The sequence below is a fragment of the Bufo bufo genome, chromosome 5, assembly GCF_905171765.1.
Source record: "Bufo bufo chromosome 5, aBufBuf1.1, whole genome shotgun sequence".
Classification (NCBI taxonomy): Eukaryota; Metazoa; Chordata; class Amphibia; order Anura; family Bufonidae; genus Bufo; species Bufo bufo.
The window spans coordinates 312,157,814-312,178,111 of NC_053393.1; the positions used below are offsets into that span (position 1 = coordinate 312,157,814).

At 43.4% G+C, this 20,298-nt stretch overlaps 1 protein-coding gene across 2 annotated transcripts in view; it reads left to right on the plus strand.

Annotated features, from left to right (window-relative positions):
* Nucleotides 1–20,298, plus strand: part of LOC121002769 (NFX1-type zinc finger-containing protein 1-like) — a 291,483-nt gene that overhangs the window by 114,255 nt on the left and 156,930 nt on the right. The window contains exons 6-7 of one of the 2 annotated variants that reach the window (XM_040434303.1): nucleotides 15,106–15,213; nucleotides 17,550–17,657. In XM_040434303.1, coding sequence (XP_040290237.1) covers nucleotides 15,106–15,213; nucleotides 17,550–17,657 — 216 coding nt within the window. The remainder of the gene's footprint in view (nucleotides 1–15,105; nucleotides 15,214–17,549; nucleotides 17,658–20,298) is intronic. The other variant, XM_040434304.1, reaches the window with a different exon arrangement.

Here is a 20,298-nt window from a genome sequence, read left to right on the forward strand (position 1 = left end):
TCCTGCTACTCCAGTGGCAGCTCTTTATCCCCCACCTCCTCCTTCATCGGAGTTTCTCCTTTTAGGTCCCCAACAGCTATTGGGCAGACAGCAAGGTGCATTAACTTCTTTGCCATTGTCACCTGCTGCATTAGCATAGACATCTGTTCCAAGATATAAATAATAATATGATCATAAATATAATAATATGATAATAAGATAAATATATAATATGAGATCACTCATGCCACAGTTGTCCCTACTAACAAACTTTGTGGCCTCTTTGAAGGGCTTTAACGCCCAACAGGCGCCTCAGGTGAGCTGCCACTGCCTGACCTCAAAACAACACATGCTCCCTGCTGAGGTGGTCTGGTGGATGACAAAATCATGCATGGCTTTCTACTGCTCATTCAGATGCTCTAAGATATGCAATTTTGAATTCCAGCGAGTTGGAATGTCACGGATTAAGTAGAGTAGCGGCAGACAGTTCTGTCTCTACAAGTCCAGGAGTGCATTCCTCGCCACGCAAGAATGGCTGAAATGTGAGGACAGTCTCCTGGACATTGCCAGCACCTTGCGCAAGGCAGTGTACTTAAAAAGAAAAAAGTGTTGCACGATTAGGTTAATCCTGCATGCCGTACAGGGAGCATCTGTTATTTCCCCCAGGTTCAGTGCTGCCACTATGTTGTGACCATTGCTGCTGACCATCTTGCCCAGTTGGAGTTGGCAGGGAGACAGCCAGCGGGATGTTTGCTGCTTGATATACTTTAGCAACTGCTCGCCTGTGTGGCTACCCTTGCCTAGGCTGATTAACTCCAACACCACATGACAAAGCTTCACTTGAAGGAGGGGGAGTGGGAGTGACGCTGTGCCCTGCTGCTGTTGGGGATGGGAGGATATCCTAGTAGGTGGAGGAGTCGGATAAGTGCCTGGTGTGGGAGCCAGGCTGACATAATTGTGGAGGGGAGGAGGGGGGGTGTCAAAAGAACCTGGCCTTGCTGCTGGAGTGCTGCCTGGCCGTTGTCGCAAAAAAAAAAGTTGACCCAGTGGGCCATGAAAGACATGTACTGTCCCTGCTGTAACAGTTGCTCCTGGTGTCCACTGTGACATGCTCCTTGCTGCACAGTACCAATTGCAAGGAATAGCCCATGTTCTCTGCCACATGAGAGCAGACTCTACTAAATGGTACAGCAGCAACTGCACCGCCAGCAACTTAGACAAGCTAATTGCTGGTCGAGAATAGTTTTTTCATGGCCACACACACATTCTGATGGATGTCTCGCGATGGAGCTGAGGACAAGGAGTAGGAGAAGTCTTAGCAGGAAAAGAAGATGATGACGACTAGGACACTATATTGCTTAGAGATGTGGGTTGGCTGCCACAAAGAGAAGCAGGAAAAGGAGGAAAGACTTTCTGATTGGGAAAATACAAATAGCCAGCATTCCCAAAGGATCCAGTGATGCTGCCTCATGTGCTGCGATAGAGCTCTGGAACCTACATTTTTGAAAGCCCATGGCTAATTTTAATCCTGCAGATCTTGCACACGGCTGTGGTTTTATGTGCCGACCTTGTGGCGAAAAAAAATGCTGTATGTGCAGCGTACTCAAGTTAGGGTTAATAGTGTTCCTGGGTGTTGTAGTGCAATTGTGACAACTAACCTGAGACAGCTGACTCTCTGCAAGGGCAAGTAGTGAAAGGTAGTGTTCGTGACGCCAGTGCCAAGTAACGGTGGCACACCGTTTGCTGATAGCAGGAATAACTGAGGAACCACGTGATGATAAAACAGAACTTGAATTTTACTTGATCTTAAGTAGTCATTATACATGGACATAGATGGAAGCGCAGTTCCTTTGAAGACAGTTGGTTTCGGTACAAAAAATGCAGGCAATATGTAGCAAGGTGATCTCAGAGGGTTAAACACAGGACTTGCAGTACAGGCGGCTTGCACTCTATTCCTGACTGATCCTGGAACATGGAAACTATTCCCCAAGGCCCAATGCCCTAGCTCTGGCGTATATCCTTGGGTCTGTAATTATCAAGTACCTCCTCTGCTGTCTTTAGTACCTCTTGCTTTCCTAGACTTGCCTCTGCCTCTCTCAGTTTCCTCAGGCTGGTTAAACTTGGTGTTCCTGCTTCTGCAAATATGGACTCAGGAGGGGAACCTTCTCCTTGGATCTGGAACCCGGTTACAGGGACTGCAATACCCTCTCCTAGTCTGCAAGCTCCAGGCCTGCTCTGCTTTCACAGGCTCATGGCCTGGACTTAACTCAGACATAGTCTGATCTCTAACACAGTCTAAATCTGCTATTCCTCTCCCTGACTGGGCCTTATATCACCTAGGGCTCCCTAGCTCCCTCTAGTGACTCAGAGCTGGAATGACACCCCTAGCAGGCCTGCACACGCACATTTCACAGTAACAGGGAAGTACATAGCATTACATTACATTATATTTTATGAAGATGACTTACACCAACCTCCCCATAAATAAGGGGAAACGACAGCACACAAGTGACCCTTCTGTAGTGACGGGCATTACAGCTCCCGTACACTACATATGGAAGTTGCACGCACACAGCTAGTAGAAGTAGAGCTTGGCGTAGGTCTAGCACATTTTGCACCTGTGCCCACAGTATTAGTGGCATCACCAGTTCCTGAGCTGACCACAATATAAGCAGATCTGGTCCTGCCAGTTCTTTTGGAGGTTTTGGCCATACATTGCCTCCTCTCTATATTGCCACCTCGGCTACCACCCTTCTCCTCAGATTTCTCCACCTCTTAATCACCGATCCAGCTCCCAGGTCCTGTCCAACACACAATAATCATCCTCTTCCTCCCTGCCACTTTTATCAGACTGTGATATATCATGGTGGGTTCCTTGGTCCCCTTGCACCATTCCCTGCTCTGTATTTGCCCTAAATGCCACTGCCCTCACCAGCAATACCGTATAAAATAGTAAAACCAAGCTGCTCCAGCAGTGAAAAAGTACACCTTTTAGACACACAGAAAGTTCATCTGATATGGTTGAATCCGACAAAGTGACTTTGACAAGAATCGGTGCTCTTAATCCCTATAATATTAGAGAAGACGGCCCGACATAGTGAAGTCCCGCAAGTCCTTTATCTTATAAAATCATTTATTATACTCACAAATTCCATAAAATCTCAGTCATATAAAATAAGTGGCACTCCTCTTGATGATTTCCCATCTGTGGCTATGGGTGCCACTAATACCACCACCAACACAGCTATGCATGAGGTACTCAGCCTCCTCCTGAACCTGCTCCTCAGGCCAGTCCAAACTGTGACACAAATCGTCACACTTGACTGTCTGCCATAGGGTGTAGTGAAGTTATGTTGCCTCTTAGGAAGAAGCAAGGTGCCCACGAGGAGGAGCAGTGAAGACAGAGAGGGCTCCACTAGGGTTGCAAGGAGGAGGAGCAGGAGGAATACTTTGACCCCTGGCTTCAAGGCACGGGGTCAGAGTCAGAAGTCACCTCCAAGTCATCCTGCTGTGACTGAGAGGAGTGAATCAGCCAATTCACAATCTCATCTTCTTTCTCCTCAATGATAATGTTCCAACTTTTCAAAGCCAGAGAGAACTGTGGCTCTGGGAGGACAAGGCCTGGCCCTGGGTCTTTTGTTTGGAACCCTCCCATATTCCAGACATTTGGCCTAATGTACACAGTCAGACAAAGTGTGGAACGGTTTGGAAATGTATTTTCTGAAACTTAAAGACAGAGAGGAGCAATTAAATGTCCTCCCCTTTCTACAAACACAATGAAGACACTGCTATTGACAATTTTGGGAATAATGCAGTATTGGCACCAGTAACCAGTGGGTTTAATGTCCAGCAGGTAAGGGACCAGTGGCAGGTAATACCACTGGACCAAGTGCACCGGTTTGACTTTGGGCCAAACCCACAGGGCAGAGACTCAGTGAGGCCCATTCTTCACAGAGCCCCTGAAAGTGAGGATAAACATAGCCGAGGGCTCACTGGTCACACCTTCAGGATGGTCCTGGCGCACTCAGCCACTTACCTGCAGAGACTGATGGTGCAAGCACCAGCAGGCCACACAAACTGGAACCCAAGCACATGAACTGAAACCCAAACAACCACACAGGACACAGTAGTAAAGACAAGACAACGGTAACCAGAACACAAGCAGATATCTGGACCCCATGCGGAACAGTTGCATGGTGGTCATAGGCAGAGCTGTCCAGACAGGCAGATAAGCAGACGCCTGGACCCAATGCGGAACAGATGCATCGCTGTCACAGGCAGAGCTGCCCACACAGGCAGACAAGCAGATGCCTGGACCCCATGCGGAACAGATGCATGGCGGTCATAGGCAGAACTGCCACACAAGCAAATGCCTGGACCCCATGCAGAATGACACATGGCGGTCAGAGGCAGCGCTGCACATAGACTAGATGTCCTCCCTCCGGAAAACCCAGAAGCCCTCTCACCGAAGGAATAGACTCAGACGAGCAGATGCCTGTTCCCCGTGCGGATATAGTCTATGGGTGAAGAGACAGCTGCACCACATGACAGACAGGCAGAAGTCTGGACCCCATATGGAACGATGCACTGCGGTCACAGACAAGACATGGAGCCAGACAAGCAGATGCCTGGACCCCATGTGGAATGACACATGGCGGTCTCAGGCAGAGATGCCCAGACAGGCAGAAGTCTGGACCCCATGCAGAACGAGACATGGCGGTCACATACAAGACCATACTAGCAGATGCCTAGATATTTAGATATGGGTGTATATGCTGTTAAAAACTGTCTAAACTCAGTTTTTGGTAAAACCAATGCTCATATTTATTTTGAGCAAAAGTAAAGCAAAAAACAAAACAAAACACACAACTAAAAGAAAAATAAACTATCTTCATGGGCATATGCAACTACCTTGGTAACAAGTGTCCAGCTCACACTGAATTGAACATGGATCCCTAGCATATTTAAGTACACAAAACTCAGGATCACAGCCTTAAAGGGATACACACACTTTACATTTCCAAAACATAAATGTTACAAATGAAACATAATAACTAATTACAGAGGAGCTTACAATCTACTTAATATGCATATAATAAAATAGCCCAGTTCTACAAATGAAACAAAAACACTGTGTTTAACTGCAGCTCTGCCTCACCAAGGTTAATCAGCTGCATGCATTTCACACCCTGTAATGCAGACAAGGTGATAATGCTGGGTGTTAGTGTGAATGTCTTAGGCCGAGTTCACACGAACGTGTGTGACCCGTGCCTGTGCTGCGGCCCGTAAATAGCGGGCCGCAATGCACGATCGCCGGCCGTAGGTCAGCCGCATTCACTTTAATGGGTCCGTGATCCGGCCGTTCCGCAAGAAGATAGGACTTGTTCTATCTTTTAGCGGAACGGAAGTACCGGACGTAACCCCACGGAAGCACTCCGTAGTGCTTCCGAGGGGTCCCGTCCCATTGAAGTGAATGGGTCCGCATCCGTGATGCGGAATTCACACGGAACTGTGGCCGTGCATTGCGGGCCGCGATTTGCGGGCCGAAATACGGCCACAGATCACACACGTTCGTGTGAACTTAGCCTTAGTCTACAAAAGTAATAGTGAACAGAGAGATAGGTTTGCTGGCCAACAAGAGAAGGAAAACATAAAGAAAGACATACAGATACAGATACAGACAAACTAATGACATATTTACCCCCTAAAACTGGACCCCATGCAGAATTTGCCCATGGGTGAACAGACAGCTGCACCCCAAAACACAGAACCAGGCAAGGTTACCTTGATGTCTCACTAGATGACCACACACACAGGGCTGATCCCAGGTCAGCAAAGCTGGAGACAGACTGACACCTAAGGCTAGGTCTACACGACGACATTTGTTGCACGACATTTTGTTTCACCAATGTCGCGCGACAATTTTTATAATGGCAGTCTATGGTGTTGCACTGCAACATACAACATGCTGCGACTGTCGAGATGGATTTTTCTGCGACTGTCGCGTTGCAGTCGCAGCATGTCGCATGTTGCAGTGCGACACCATAGACTGCCATTATAAAAATTGTCGCGCGAAATTGGTGCAACAAAATGTCGCGCGACATTGGTGCAGTGTATTTGTGCCCTTTTTGTCGCCCGACAAATGTCGTTGTGTAGACCTAGCCTAAACCCACAGCTCACAGGATCATATAGCAGGGTAACGAGGTCATCTGACCACCTAGCAGACACACCCAGAAACAACTGGGAAAGTTAACCCCAAAAAAACTAGACACTAACAAGTAAAAGAGTATCTACATACACAGGCCAACGTTCAGACATGAAAGGCCGCAGCCAGCACACATACCCAAGCAACCAGCATACACAGGAGAAAGCCTGCAGCCAGTACACAAGAGAACCTACAGCTTGCTTGCACGGAAACAGCGTTAAGAACTGCACTGTGATGCAGACACGGGGACTACACACATACACAGGCCACAGTTAACACACTAGAAGGCTGCAGCAAGCCCCCGAGTGACACAGTGAACTGCACTGTGACAGATGCCCTGTAAAAGTACTGGGGCTAATGTTTGATGTGTGATTTAAAGCAGTACTCTCTGGACTGTAAAACAGGCATTGCACACTTGTATTGTGGAGGTTGATCCCCCTCCCCACACACACCAACACTAGCATGGATAGTGTAAAAAAATGTACACTAATTGCTCAGCAGTCAGCACTGCAGCATACAGCTGTCTTTCTGTTCAAATGACAGTAACTGCAGCTAGAAAGCACTGTCTGTGCCAGCCAGACCCATCTTCAGCTCCTTACTCACTGAAAGGTTTACCTGCCCTCCCTATTTTATACAGTTATTATTTTTACTAGTCTTTCCCTACACTGTCCCTGACACTGGAGTAGAAGTTTAATTTTGACTGTAAACTGTAAAGATCTTTTCTGCCAGAGACCACTACATCCTGCTACATCCATCCTCATCAGCAGCTGAACACAGAATGACGTTCTAGTCATTCTGCTAGGGCACCTCCCTGCCTGCTGCCCCACTGATTAGCTCATCCAGGCTGAATGTAAAAAAGTGAGCCAATTAGGGCAAGCCCTTCCACTCCCACCTCTTCTCGGGGTCCTGTGAGTGTCCTTCTTCTTCCTCCCTCGTGGTTTTTCCCTCTGACATTTACCATGTGCAATAAAATGGCGTTGTTCGACATTTTACTGAATTCATCTGAAGCAAACCTGAAAAGCTTTGGGTTTTGCCTTGCAGACAAATTTTTGGAAAGTTCATAATGAAACCAGTTTGTTACAAACTGGTTTGCTCATCTCTAATGCCTTGTCTATAACACACTGTCCAAATTTCTTGGTTTGTTTTTAGTGGATGCTTTTAAGTATTTTGTACAGCTTTGTAATTAATAAAGGTTATAGATATTTTGATAATTTTGATATCCTTTGTGATAAGTATATACACAATTATAAAATAAATATGCCTAATATGAAATAAACCTATCTCTTATATATACAAAAACTAGCTGAAGGACCCGGCTTCGCTTGGGTATATTTCATCTATTTCATTTAATGTTTGTGTGTGTCGATAAAAGATATCGACAGTATCCCCCCATAACAGTGGCATCTACAGTACCCCGCCACGTTAACAGTGACCTCCACAGACCCCCACCCCTTAACACTGACCCCCCCCCACATTGCCCAGTCTCCTTAAAATGGGACCTCCACAGCAGCCCACCCCCTTCACTTTGACCTTCACAGCAGCCTGCCCCTTTAACAGTGAGTTTCGCAGCACACCACCCCCTTGACAATAACCTCCACAGGGGCCCCCTTAACATTGGCCTTTACAGAAATCTGCCCCTTAACACTGACCTCCATAGCGGACCATCCCATTAACTGTGACCTCTACAGCAGCATGCCCCTAGGGTGGCCAGAGGTCCAGTTTTAGGCCGGACAGTCCGGCTTTCAGACTCCCTGTCCTCCGTCTGGCGCACTGGAGCACTGTGCTGTCTGAGTGTGAGCTGCAGGGAGAAAGTCACCGTCCCTCCCACCTATGCAGCTGACAGAAGTTGATTTTTAACTTAATTTTTTTAATTCCCGTCGGCTAAGGAGTGGGAGGAGATGTGGCCTAAACGGATCGTGTGCGTGGCATAGCGGGACCTAGAAGTTGATTTTTTTACTTCATATTTTCAATCACTGTCGGCTGAGGAGTGGGAGGGGGCATGGCCTAACCAGATAGGGGGCATATCCTTTTAAACAGCTCACTCTAAGACAGCGGCACTGTGCTCTCTGAGTGTGAGCTGCAGGGAGAAATTCACCTTCCCTCCCACCTCTGCAGCTAACAGAAGTTGATTTTTAACTTCATTTTTTCAATCCCTGTTGGCTGAGGAGTGGAGGGGGGCGTGTTTTAACTGGATCAGATAGTGACTTAGCAGGACCTAAAAGTTGATTTTTAACTTCATTTTTTCAATCCCTGTCCGCTGAGGAGTGGGAGGGGAGTTGCCTAACTGGATTGGGGCCGTGTCCTTTTGAACAGCTCACTCTAAGACAGCAGCACTATGCTGTGTGAGTGTGAGCTGCAGGGAGAAAGTCACCATCCCTCCCACCTCTGCAGCTGAAGGAAGTTGATTTTTAACTTCATTTTTTCAATCCCTGTCGGCTGAGGAGTGGAAGGGAGCGTGGCCTAACTGGATCAGGGGCGTGGCATAGCGGGACCTAGAAGTTGATTTTTAACTTCATTTTTTCAACCCCTGTCAGCTGAGGAGTAGGAGGGGAGTTGCCTAACTGGATCGGGGACATGTCCTTTTGAACAGCTCACTTAAAGACAGCAGCATTGTGCTGTCTGAGTGTGAGCTGCAGGGAGAAAGTCACCGTCCCTCCCACCTCTGCAGCTGACAGAAGTAGATTACCGGATCGGAGGCGTGGCTTAGAGGGACATGGGGGCGGGTTTTAAGTCCGTTTTTTCAGGGTGGCCTGAATGGCCACCCTACCTGCCGCCTGAACTGTGACCTCCACAGCTCCCTTAACAGTGTCATCCACAGATATTAAGCCATGGTTTTACTTCAGTAGCGATTATCCTGTTGACAGATTTATTTTAAAGCTCACCTACAGCAGTGAAGAAAAATGGCTGGGTTGTTATGGAAACCTGGAGTAAAACTGTGTATGTGGAGGCTAACGGCCTGTGAGATTCTATTGGCTGATAAGGGTCATGTGACCAAGCTTCTATTGGCTAGTGCATTTTTTGGGAATATCTCAGGAACAGTACATCCTAGAGAGCTGAGATCTGGTCTAAAACCTTCCCTGACACCTGATGTACCTGTGTGCCAAATTTTGTGATTGTAAATGCGATGGCACGGATTCCTTTAGCGGACATACATACGTACACATACGAGTGTATGTGTGTGTGTGTACGTGTGTATGTCCGCTAAAGATGAGTGTCTTTATGTATTAGAAGAGTGTCTGTCTGGACGTCTGTCTGTCTGTTCTTTATGCGCGACTAAATGACTAAAGCGATCTTCACCAAATTTGGCACACAGGTACATCAGGTGTCCAGGAAGGTTTTAGACCATGTCTCAGCTCTCTAGGACATACAGTTCCTGAGAGATTCCAAAAAATGACCTGCATTAGTCAATACAAGCCTGCAAGTCTTTCTCTTCCCAACTGCCATACACATGGTCACATGTCCCTTATCAGCCAATAGAAGCTCGCAGGTCCTACTCCTGGTTTCTATAACAACTGATCACAGGTTTTAGCAGTTCGCAGGTCCTTAAATATTCAGTTATATGACGTGTCAGATTAGATACACAGCTCAGCAGGCAGTATCACACGGGATAGGATATTAGATACACAGCTCAGCAGACAATATCACACAGGATATGATTAGATACACAGCTCATCACAGTCTGCTTAAACTAATAACAAACAAAGATTTAAATGTTACCATGTTTTTATTAAACACACCATGTAAACATTCACAGTGTAGGTGGAAAAAGTATGTGAACGCCTAGACTAATGACATCTCCAAGAGCTAACTGGAGTGAGGTTTCAGCCAACTGGAGTCTAATCAATGAGATGAGATTGATGGTGTTGGCTACAGCTGCCCTGCACTAAAAAAAAAACACACACCAGTTCTGGGTTTGCTTTTCACAAGAAGCATTGCCTGATGTGAATGATGCCTCGCACAAAAGAGCTCTCAGAAGACCTACGATTAAGAATAGTTGATTTGCATAAAGCTGGAAAGGGTTATAAAAGTACCTCCAAAAGCCTTGCTGTTCATCAGTCCATGGTAAGACAAATGTATATAAATGGAGAAAGTTCAGCACTGCTGCTACTCTCCCTAGGAGTGACCGTCCTGTAAAGATAGTATACAAGATAGCGGCTCACCTATGAACCACCTATAGATACGGTGCACTCCTCTAGGATCACCCAAATACAAGAAGTAATAGAAGAAAAAAAGTAGTGGTGGAGGGGCACTCCGATATCAGGGAGCCCTGGACAGCCGATTGGTGTAAAATTCAACATTTAATATACATCAATAAAATGAATAGTAAAAGTGAAACTCGAAAAATTTGAATATCGTGCAAAAGTCCATTTATTTCAGTAATGCAAATTACAAGGAATTGCATTAATGCAGCTTAAAATTAGAATTTTGTGAAAAGGTTCAATATTCTAGGCTCAAAGTGTCACACTCTAGTCCGCTAATTAATCCATACCCCCTAAGCAAAGGGTGCCTTAAAATTGTGATTTTGGGGTTTCATAAGCTGTAAGCCATAATCATCCAAATTATAACAAATAAAGGCTTGAAATATCTCGCTTTGTATGTAATGAGTCTATCTCATATATTAGTTTCACCTTTCAAGTTGTATTACTGAAATAAATGAACATTGCACCATATTCAAATTTTTCGAGTTTCACCTGTACATAAACAAAAACAAACATAAAATGGATGTAGCTACATAGCCATTATTGCGCAATGGTGCACCAATATTAAAACTACATTATACAGCCGTTTGAGAGCTCTCTTGTTGAAATGAATGGCTGATTATCCCAATAGAGCGTTATACATTACCACCGGATGCCGGGTACCTTCTTTCCCCACCGCCTTGACTCACTACGGCGTCCCATGTGGTCTCGCGGTCTTTGCGCGGTGTCCCACGTGACCAACATATTAAATGTTGAATTTTACACCAATCCGCTGTCCAGGGCTCCCTGATATAGTGGGTGCCCCACCACTACTACTTTTTTTCTTCTATTACGTCCTGTAAAGATGACTGCAAGAGCACAGTGCAGACTGCTCAAGGAGGTCAAGAAGAATCCTAGTCAGTGTCAGCTAAAGTTTGTGTGAGAATAGAATAAGGTGGCACTGCTATTTCATTGCGTATCCTACCCGACAATCCCCTCAGACCAATGCGTACAACACAGCAAACAATCTTCGTATGTGGTGCTCAGCAAGCAAAAACAGTATAAGAACAAAGTCCAATGCAATGTGAAGAGAAGTAAAAAAATGTCTTGCGGCACTCACCGAAGTAGAAACAATATCAATCTTTATTCTTCCTCTTACAGGATACTTGTGAACGGGGTACAGGGGCGGACAGCTGATTACAGAAGATCGGCAGATACGGCCGTTTTGCGCGCAATGTCGCGCTTCTTCTGGCCGCTCAAACGTCATCGCGCAAACTTGCGCTTTATAAAGACAACGCCCCGTAGCAGTGACTATGAGTAACAGCTGAGCGCATAAATTAGTGACGTTAAAATCACATACGTGAAAAAAGGTTATACATACTTAGTGTCAGCTAAAGACTTACAAAAGTCTCTGGCATATGCTAACATCCCTGTTACCGAATCTACGATACGTAAAACACTAAACAAGAATGGATTTCATGGGAGGATACCACGGAGCCAATGCTGTCCAAAAAAAACATTGCTGCACGTTTACAGTTTGCACAAGAGCACCTGGATGTTCCCCAGCAGTACTAGCAAAATATTCTGTGGACAGATGAAACCTGTAACGGAACGCCTAGCACCCCGACCGGGTACCTCCATTGATCGATGCTCCTAGTGCTTCCAGAGGACTCCAAGCACTCCACTTGACACAGTCAGCACTGCAGACCCCACGCACCGCCGAAGCTTGGTGGAGGTCTCGCCGTCTCCTACCCACCCTGGACCTACGACAAGGCTCCAGGCTCCAGTGGGTGAACCTCTCCTAAATGCAGAGAGCAGGAACTATGAACAAGCTCTTACAAGAGCTTATACTCAGGGGAGTATTGTGATATAGCAATCCCCAAGAGTGTAGTTATCCCATTCCCCAAACATGAGCCAAAACTTCATGAAGGTATAAAAACAGGAACTCTCTTTATTTGAACACACAAGCATTGATTTATAGACATCCTCCAACAAGGTTACCACCCACAGGGTTTTGTAAAAACAGCCAATCACATGCATTTACAGTATTCAAACCTTCCCAGAAATTGTACACAAAATCCCCTTCCCTCTGTCTGTAACGCAATCAACAAAATACAATGAGCATTGTCTGAGAGACGCAATTAACTAACACACTGACATTGTCTGAGACGCAATCAACAAAATACAATTACCAAACGTAATGGGCTAACTTAATCACTCACAGACAGAAAACACAAATTTTTCCCCAAAACACAGAAAACACCCCAAAACCCCACATACCCCCATAATGTATACATCCATGGATAGCTCTGATCTGGGTGAACAACATATCCAAAAATCACCCAGATCCGAGCAGGGGTTCCCGAATTCCATGGAAGTCACATTTGGCCGGCTGCAAGCATGGCTTTCCTGCCCAAAACAGTTCCACAGATTTAAGCTGTGCGGCTGGTCTGTCTTCTCCTTTAAAGTTAGTATGGGCCATAATCCTGGGGCAGGAGGCTGGCAAACAGCCCCCTCCAAAACACCGTGGCGAGGTTGGTTTCGCCACAAAATCAAAGTTGAGTTGTTTGGAAGAAACACACAACACTATGTGTGAAGTATGGTGGTGGGGGCATATCATGCCCCCACCACTGTATTTCACACATAGTGTTGAGATGTTTCACACATAGTGTTGAGATGCTGTGGCATAACCTCAAGAAAGCGATTTACACCAGACATCCCAAGAATATTGCTGAACCAAAACAGTTCTGTAAAGAGGAATGGTCAAGAATTACTCCTGACCGTTGTGCAAGTCTGATCTGCAACTACAGGAAACGTTTAGTTGAAGTTATTGCTGCCAAAGGAGGTTCAACCAGTTATTAAATCCAAGGGTTCACATACTTGTTCCACCCGCACTGTGAATGTTTACATGGTGTGTTCAATAAAAACATGGTAACATTTAATTCGTTGTGTGTTATTAGTTTAAGCAGACTGTGATTGTCTATTGTTGTGACTTAGATGAAGATCAGATCACATTGTATGACCAATTTGTGCAGAAATCCATATCATTCCAAACGGTTCACATACTTTTTCTTGCAACTGTATATTGCTAGTAGAATTCATGCACTAAAGGAGGTGTGTAGACACTAACCTTTTGTTTAGAATGTATTTGGAACATTTGTGGACTTTTCATCTCAATCCCTTGAAGAAACTGGAACAGCAATACTGGTTGGGAGAGATGAAGAACTTGTTTTAAAACTTTTATTGTTTATTACTTGATCACATTGTCAGGTTCAGAGGTCTGTTAAGTATATGTAGGACCATTAAAGCGAACCTTTCACCTCATTTTCACTTTATAAACTAGCAACAGTACCTTATAGATTATCTTTAGTGTGTTCTTATACATGTTAGTGCCGCTTTCCTGCGATGTTTATTCTTGAAAAAATCGTCTTATAAAGTTCACATTTCATGCTCCAACAGTCACGCAACAAGTCAAGGGGGTATCCCTTCCCTCACCTCTGGCTGTACCTCCCCTGCCCTAACCCCGCCTCTATGCTCTGTAATTGACAGCCGGCTCGGTCGCCGGGACCGCGCTTGTGAATCCTGCGCATGCGCCGTCCTCCTCATTCGCTGCGCGATCCCGTCTTTCTTGCGGACACAAGCGCGATCCTGTAACAGAATCGCGCATGCGCCGTACGCGATGCCCGCCTGTCTGCTCTCCTGTCTGCTCTCCCTCCCGTGCACGCGCTCCCCTATCTTCAGGCTCCAAGTGCCCCACGTGATCACTGTAGACTTGCCATCTGCGCTTGTGTCCGCAAGAAAGACGGTATCGCGCGGTCCCGGCGACTGAGCCGGCTGTCAATTACAGAGCATAGAGGCGGGGTTAGGGCAGGGGAGGTACAGCCAGAGGTGAGGGAAGGGATACCCCCTTGACTTGTTGCGTGACTGTTGGAGCATGAAATGTGAACTTTATAAGACGATTTTTTCAAGAATAAACATTGCAGGAAAGCGGCACTAACATTTATAAGAACACACTGAAGATAATCTATAAGGTACTGTTGCTAGTTTATAAAGTGAAAATGAGGTGAAAGGTTCGCTTTAAAGCATCTTTTTAAATTGTGCTGTGCATAGTGTTGTCTTTCTTTCTCCTAGATACAGGCCCAGATAGGACCTGTATTTAGAGCTTTAAGAACCCAGGGGAAGTTTGATGATAGACTTCAACATCATTGTTCAGCTGGAGAAAGCACAACAGTGACCAGTCTGGCAGCAAGAGCAGTTGACTGTAAAATCATGTATGAACTTCTTTCCCTATAAATGATTTTCCAGAAAATAATGAGAGACTAAATAACATATTGGGGGCAGATTTAACTTAGACTAGACAATCTAAAGATGCAACAGATTTATTATTCAGCATCGGCCACTATGACAAATTTAGTTAGTTAATGCATTATCACGTTGACTCTTAATTCTACTGCATCTGTAATTTTGCCTTAAAAATTTTTTCTAATCCTAAAGGTTTACTTATTTTTGCCACTCACAGACATGTGATATTGGGTCATTTTTCTCAGTGAATAAATTTGAACCTCAATGAAGTTTAATATGTTTATTTGATTTGGTTATCTTTATCTACTTTTAGGTGTGACAATCTGAAGTAGGTTTTGGTCCTATGTATCCATAAATATAGAAAATTCTGAAAGGTTCACAAAGTTTCAAGCACCACTGTATGTATCACTTGTAAACCTGTAAAACTTAACCATTTTCCAGAGAATCAAGATACTGAAGAGTCTGAACAGACTGAAAAACCAAGGTATGAATTTACAAGACAATATAAAGGAACAAGATTTTCATCACAAACTGGATTCAACAGCAGAGGTACTTTGATACTAGTATTTTCCTGCCACCAGTTACTGTTGTTTGGCTGTTGATAATAGAGGTCTTTCAAAATAGTAGGTGAGAATTTGTAAGGGAATATATAATAGGAAAATTAGATCTTGTTAGATTATAAAATGCAATACTGATGAACCCATTTATGATCCATAATGTACATAGCCATCATAAGTGAGGGATGGATATATACAGTATGTCATAGTAATCTCACAGGTACTGCTACTGTACCCACAAGGTCAGCAAAAGAAGCTCAACTGATACTCGGGCTCCTGCTGCAACTGCAGGGATTGAAGTTTACTCCAATCCTGATTGTTTAACCCCTGCTTTATTCTGTAGGATGATACACTTATAAATGATATAAATTAGGTATCACCATAATCATATTAACTATCAGAATAAACTTAACCTGTAATTTATATTGCATGGCAAGTGCCACTAAATGAAACAAGAAAAATAAATAACCAATAGAAATTGCTGAATTTCTTTTTTTTCATTCCTTCCCTCAATAAATGATAACATCTATGTATTGAAAATTGGTGTCATTGAAAAATAAAACTGCTCTGCAAAAAACAGGCCCTCATATGTGTGTGTTGTCAGAAAAAAGTTATGGCTCAGTGAAAGTAGGGATAAAAAAAAAAAAAAAAAACCTCTACATCCTGATGGCCAGCACAGTAGTGACACCTCTCAATCGGTGATTGGCTGAGTATGCATCTCTCTGTATTTCCTGGGTGCCAAGTTAGAAACACAAAGCAGAGACCAGTGGGAACCATGTAAAGCCTCATTCACACGTTAGTGTTTTGGTCAGTGATTTCAATCAGTGATTGTGACCCAAAAACAGTATTGGAACCTCCACAGACATAAGGTATAAGGGAAAGATCTGCGCCTGTTCTGTGTTTAGCTCCGCACCTGGTTTTGGCTCACTGACTGTGTGAATGAGGCATAAGCATTAGAATGGGAGCAGTTGGGAGCAGTATGGTGAATATCAATCCCTTGAAGAAACTGGAACAGCAATACTGGTTGGGAGAGATGAAGAACTTGTTTTAAGACTTTTATTGTTTATTACTTGATCACATTGTCAGGTTCAGAGGTCTGGTAAGTATATGTAGGACCATTAAAGCATCTTTTCAAATTGTGCTGTGCATAGTGTTGTCTTTCTTTCTCCTAGATACAGGCCCAGACAGGACCTGTATTTAGAGCTTGGTTGAACCCAGGGGAAGTTTGATGATAGACTTCAACATCATTGTTCAGCTGGAGAAAGCACAACAGTGACCAGTCTGGCAGCAAGAGCAGTTGACTGTAAAATCATGTATGAACTTCTTTCCCTATAAATGATTTTCCAGAAAATAATGAGAGACTAAATAACATATTGGGGGCAGATTTAACTTAGACTAGACAATCTAAAGATGCAACAGATTTATTATTCAGCATCGGCCACTATGACAAATTTGGCACAATTTGGAACAATCTCTAAGTTTACAGTGTTTTACTTTTACACGGTATTAGTAAATACGCCTAATAGTGTATACTGTGTTGCCCCAGAATTAGATTTATATTGGACAGTTATGTTCTGTGTTAGATGGATTATTTATAAACAAGAAACCATTCCAGAGGATACTGTCTGAAGGACAACAGGACACCAGATGGATCCCGATTTATTTTTAATGACATCACACGGGTTCCATCAAGGTACCCATCATCTTCTTTAACCATTCTTTGGTAGAACGACGTGTGCTTCGGGTCATTGTCTTGCTGCATGACCAACATTTTCTTCAGATTCAGCTCACAGATGGATGTATGGACATTTTCCTTTAGAATTTGCTGGTATAATTCAGAATTCATTGTTCCATCAATGATGGCAAGCTGTCCTGGCCCAGTTGCAGCACACAGGCCTAAAATGTGATTTTACCACCACCATGCTTGACAGATGGGCTTAGGCTTTTTATGCTAGAATGCAGTGTTTCCCCTTTTTACACACTTTGTGAGTTATCACATTTAGTTAATGCATTATCACGTTGACTCTTAATTCTACTGCATCTGTAATTTTGCCTTAAATTTTTTTTCTATTCCTAAAGGTTTACTTATTTTTGCCACTCACAGACATGTGATATTGGGTCATTTTTCTCAGTGAATAAATTTGAACCTCAATGAAGTTTAATATGTTTATTTGATTTGGTTATCTTTATCTACTTTTAGGTGTGACAATCTGAAGTAGGTTTTGGTCCTATGTATCCATAAATATAGAAAATTCTGAAAGGTTCACAAAGTTTCAAACACCACTGTATGTATCACTTGTAAACCTGTAAAACTTAATCATTTTCCAGAGAATCAAGATACTGAAGAGTCTGAACAGACTGAAAAACCAAGGTATGAATTTACAAGACAAAATAAAGGAACAAGATTTTCATCACAAACTGGATTCAACAGCAGAGGTACTTTGATACTAGTATTTTCCTGGCACCAGTTACTGTTGTTTGGCTGTTGATAATATAAGTCTTTCAAAATGGTAGGTGAGAATTTGTAAGGGAATATATAATAGGAAAATTAGATCTTGTTAGATTATAAAATGCAATACTGATGAACCCATTTATAATCCATAATGTACATAGCCATCATAAGTGAGGGATGGATATATACAGTATGTCATAGTAATCTCACAGGTACTGCTACTGTACCCACAAGGTAGGCAAAAGAAGCTCAACTGATACTCGGGCTCCTGCTGCAACTGCAGGGATTGAAGTTTACTCCAATCCTGATTGATTAACCCCTGCTTTATTCTGTAGGATGATACACTTATAAATTATATAAATTAGGTATCACCATAATCATATTAACTATCAGAATAAACTTAACCTGTAATTTACACTCACCTAAAGAATTATTAGGAACACCTGTTCTATTTCTCATTAATGCAATTATCTAGTCAACCAATCACATGGCAGTTGCTTCAATGCATTTAGGGGTGTGGTCCTGGTCAAGACAATCTCCTGAACTCCAAACTTAATGTCAGAATGGGAAAGAAAGGTGATTTAAGCAATTTTGAGCGTGGCATAGTTGTTGGTGCCAGACGGGCCGGTCTGAGTATTTCACAATCTGCTCAGTTACTGGGATTTTCACGCACAACCATTTCTAGGGTTTACAAAGAATGGTGTGAAAAGGGAAAAACATCCAGTGTGCGGCAGTGCTGTGGGCAAAAAAGGAGGAGGAGAATGGGCCGACTGATTCAAGCTGATAGAAGAGCAACGTTGACTGAAATAACCACTCGTTACAACCGAGGTATGCAGCAAAGCATTTGTGAAGCCACAACACGCACAACCTTGAGGCGGATGGGCTACAACAGCAGAAGACCCCACCGGGTACCACTCATCTCCACTACAAATAGGAAAAAGAGGCTACAATTTGCACGAGCTCACCAAAATTGGACTGTTGAAGACTGGAAAAATGTTGCCTGGTCTGATGAGTCTCGATTTCTGTTGAGACATTCATATGGTAGAGTCTGAATTTGGCGTAAACAGAATGAGAACATGTATCCATCCTCTGATGGCTACTTCCAGGAGGATAATGCACCATGTCACAAAGCTTGAATCATTTCAAATTGGTTTCTTGAACATGACAATGAGTTCACTGTACTAAAATGGCCCCCACAGTCACCAGATCTCAACCCAATAGAGCATCTTTGGGATGTGGTGGAACGGGAGCTTCGTGCCCTGGATGTGCATCCCTCAAATCTCCATCAACTGCAAGATGCTATCCTATCAATATGGGCCAACATTTCTAAAGAATGCTATCAGCACCTTGTTGAATCAATGCCACATAGAATTAAGGCAGTTCTGAAGGCAAAAGGGGGTCCAACACCGTATTAGTATGGTGTTCCTAATAATTCTTTAGGTGAGTGTATATTGCATGGCAAGTGCCACTAAATGAAACAAGAAAAATAAATAACCAATAGAAATTGCAGAATTTCTTTTTTTTCATTCCCTCCCTCAATAAATGATAACATCTATGTATTGAAAAGTGGTGTCATTGAAAAATAAAACTGCTCTGCAAAAAACAGACCCTCATATGTGTGTTTTGTGAGAAAAAAGTTATGGCTCAGTGAAAGTAGGGATTAAAAATAAAATAAAAACTCTACATCCTGATGGTCAGCACAGTAGTGACACCTCTCAATCAGTGATTGGCTGAGTATGCATCTCTCTGTATTTCCTGTGTGCCAAGTTAGAAACACAAAGCAGAGACCAGTGGGAACCATGTAAAGCCTCATTCACACGTTAGTGTTTTGGTCAGTGATTTCCATCAGTGATTGTGACCCAAAAACAGTATTGGAACCTCCACAGACTTAAGGTATAAGGGAAAGATCTGCACCTGTTCTGTGTTTAGCTCCGCACCTGGTTTTGGCTCACTGACTGTGTGAATGAGGCATAAGCATTAGAATGGGAGCAGTTGGGAGCAGTATAGTGAATATCACCTCTTTAATTTTTTAACCCACCCTAAGCAATTTCCTAAAATATATTCCCTACTGGACAAGCCTTTAACTGTATTCTGCAAGTCATTACGTTTTGGCTGATACTAACGCACAATAGTATGCCATAGCACAATAAAAATAATTCGTTTTTGTGTCATCAATTTTCCAGAGCTTAACTTTTTATTTTTCATCAGTTTAGCTTATAAAGGCGCATAGGGGCACATAGGACTTACTAACTTTCATTTCTTTTTTAGGGTGATAAAAACAACCATTCAGGCCTTGTTATTTGAAGTGTTTTTTTTTTCATTGTTTGCCTTGTGTGATGAATAACGTGTTCATTTTTTACAACTAGACAAATTAGTTTTTGTACGTTTTTTGTTTCATAATTCAAAACATTTTATTTTTTTCTTAGTACTTTAAACAATGTTTCTTTATAATCTCTTTAACTTTTGCTTCTACTATTTTTTTTTCATTCCGCTTGGAGACTTCAACTTTCAGTCTTTGGACTGATTCTATAAAATACAGAAATACTTCTGTAACACTTACAGGCAGCCTTGTAGGCCCTTCTTTAGGCAGGGACTAACAGGCTCACACACATGGCAGACTTTTGG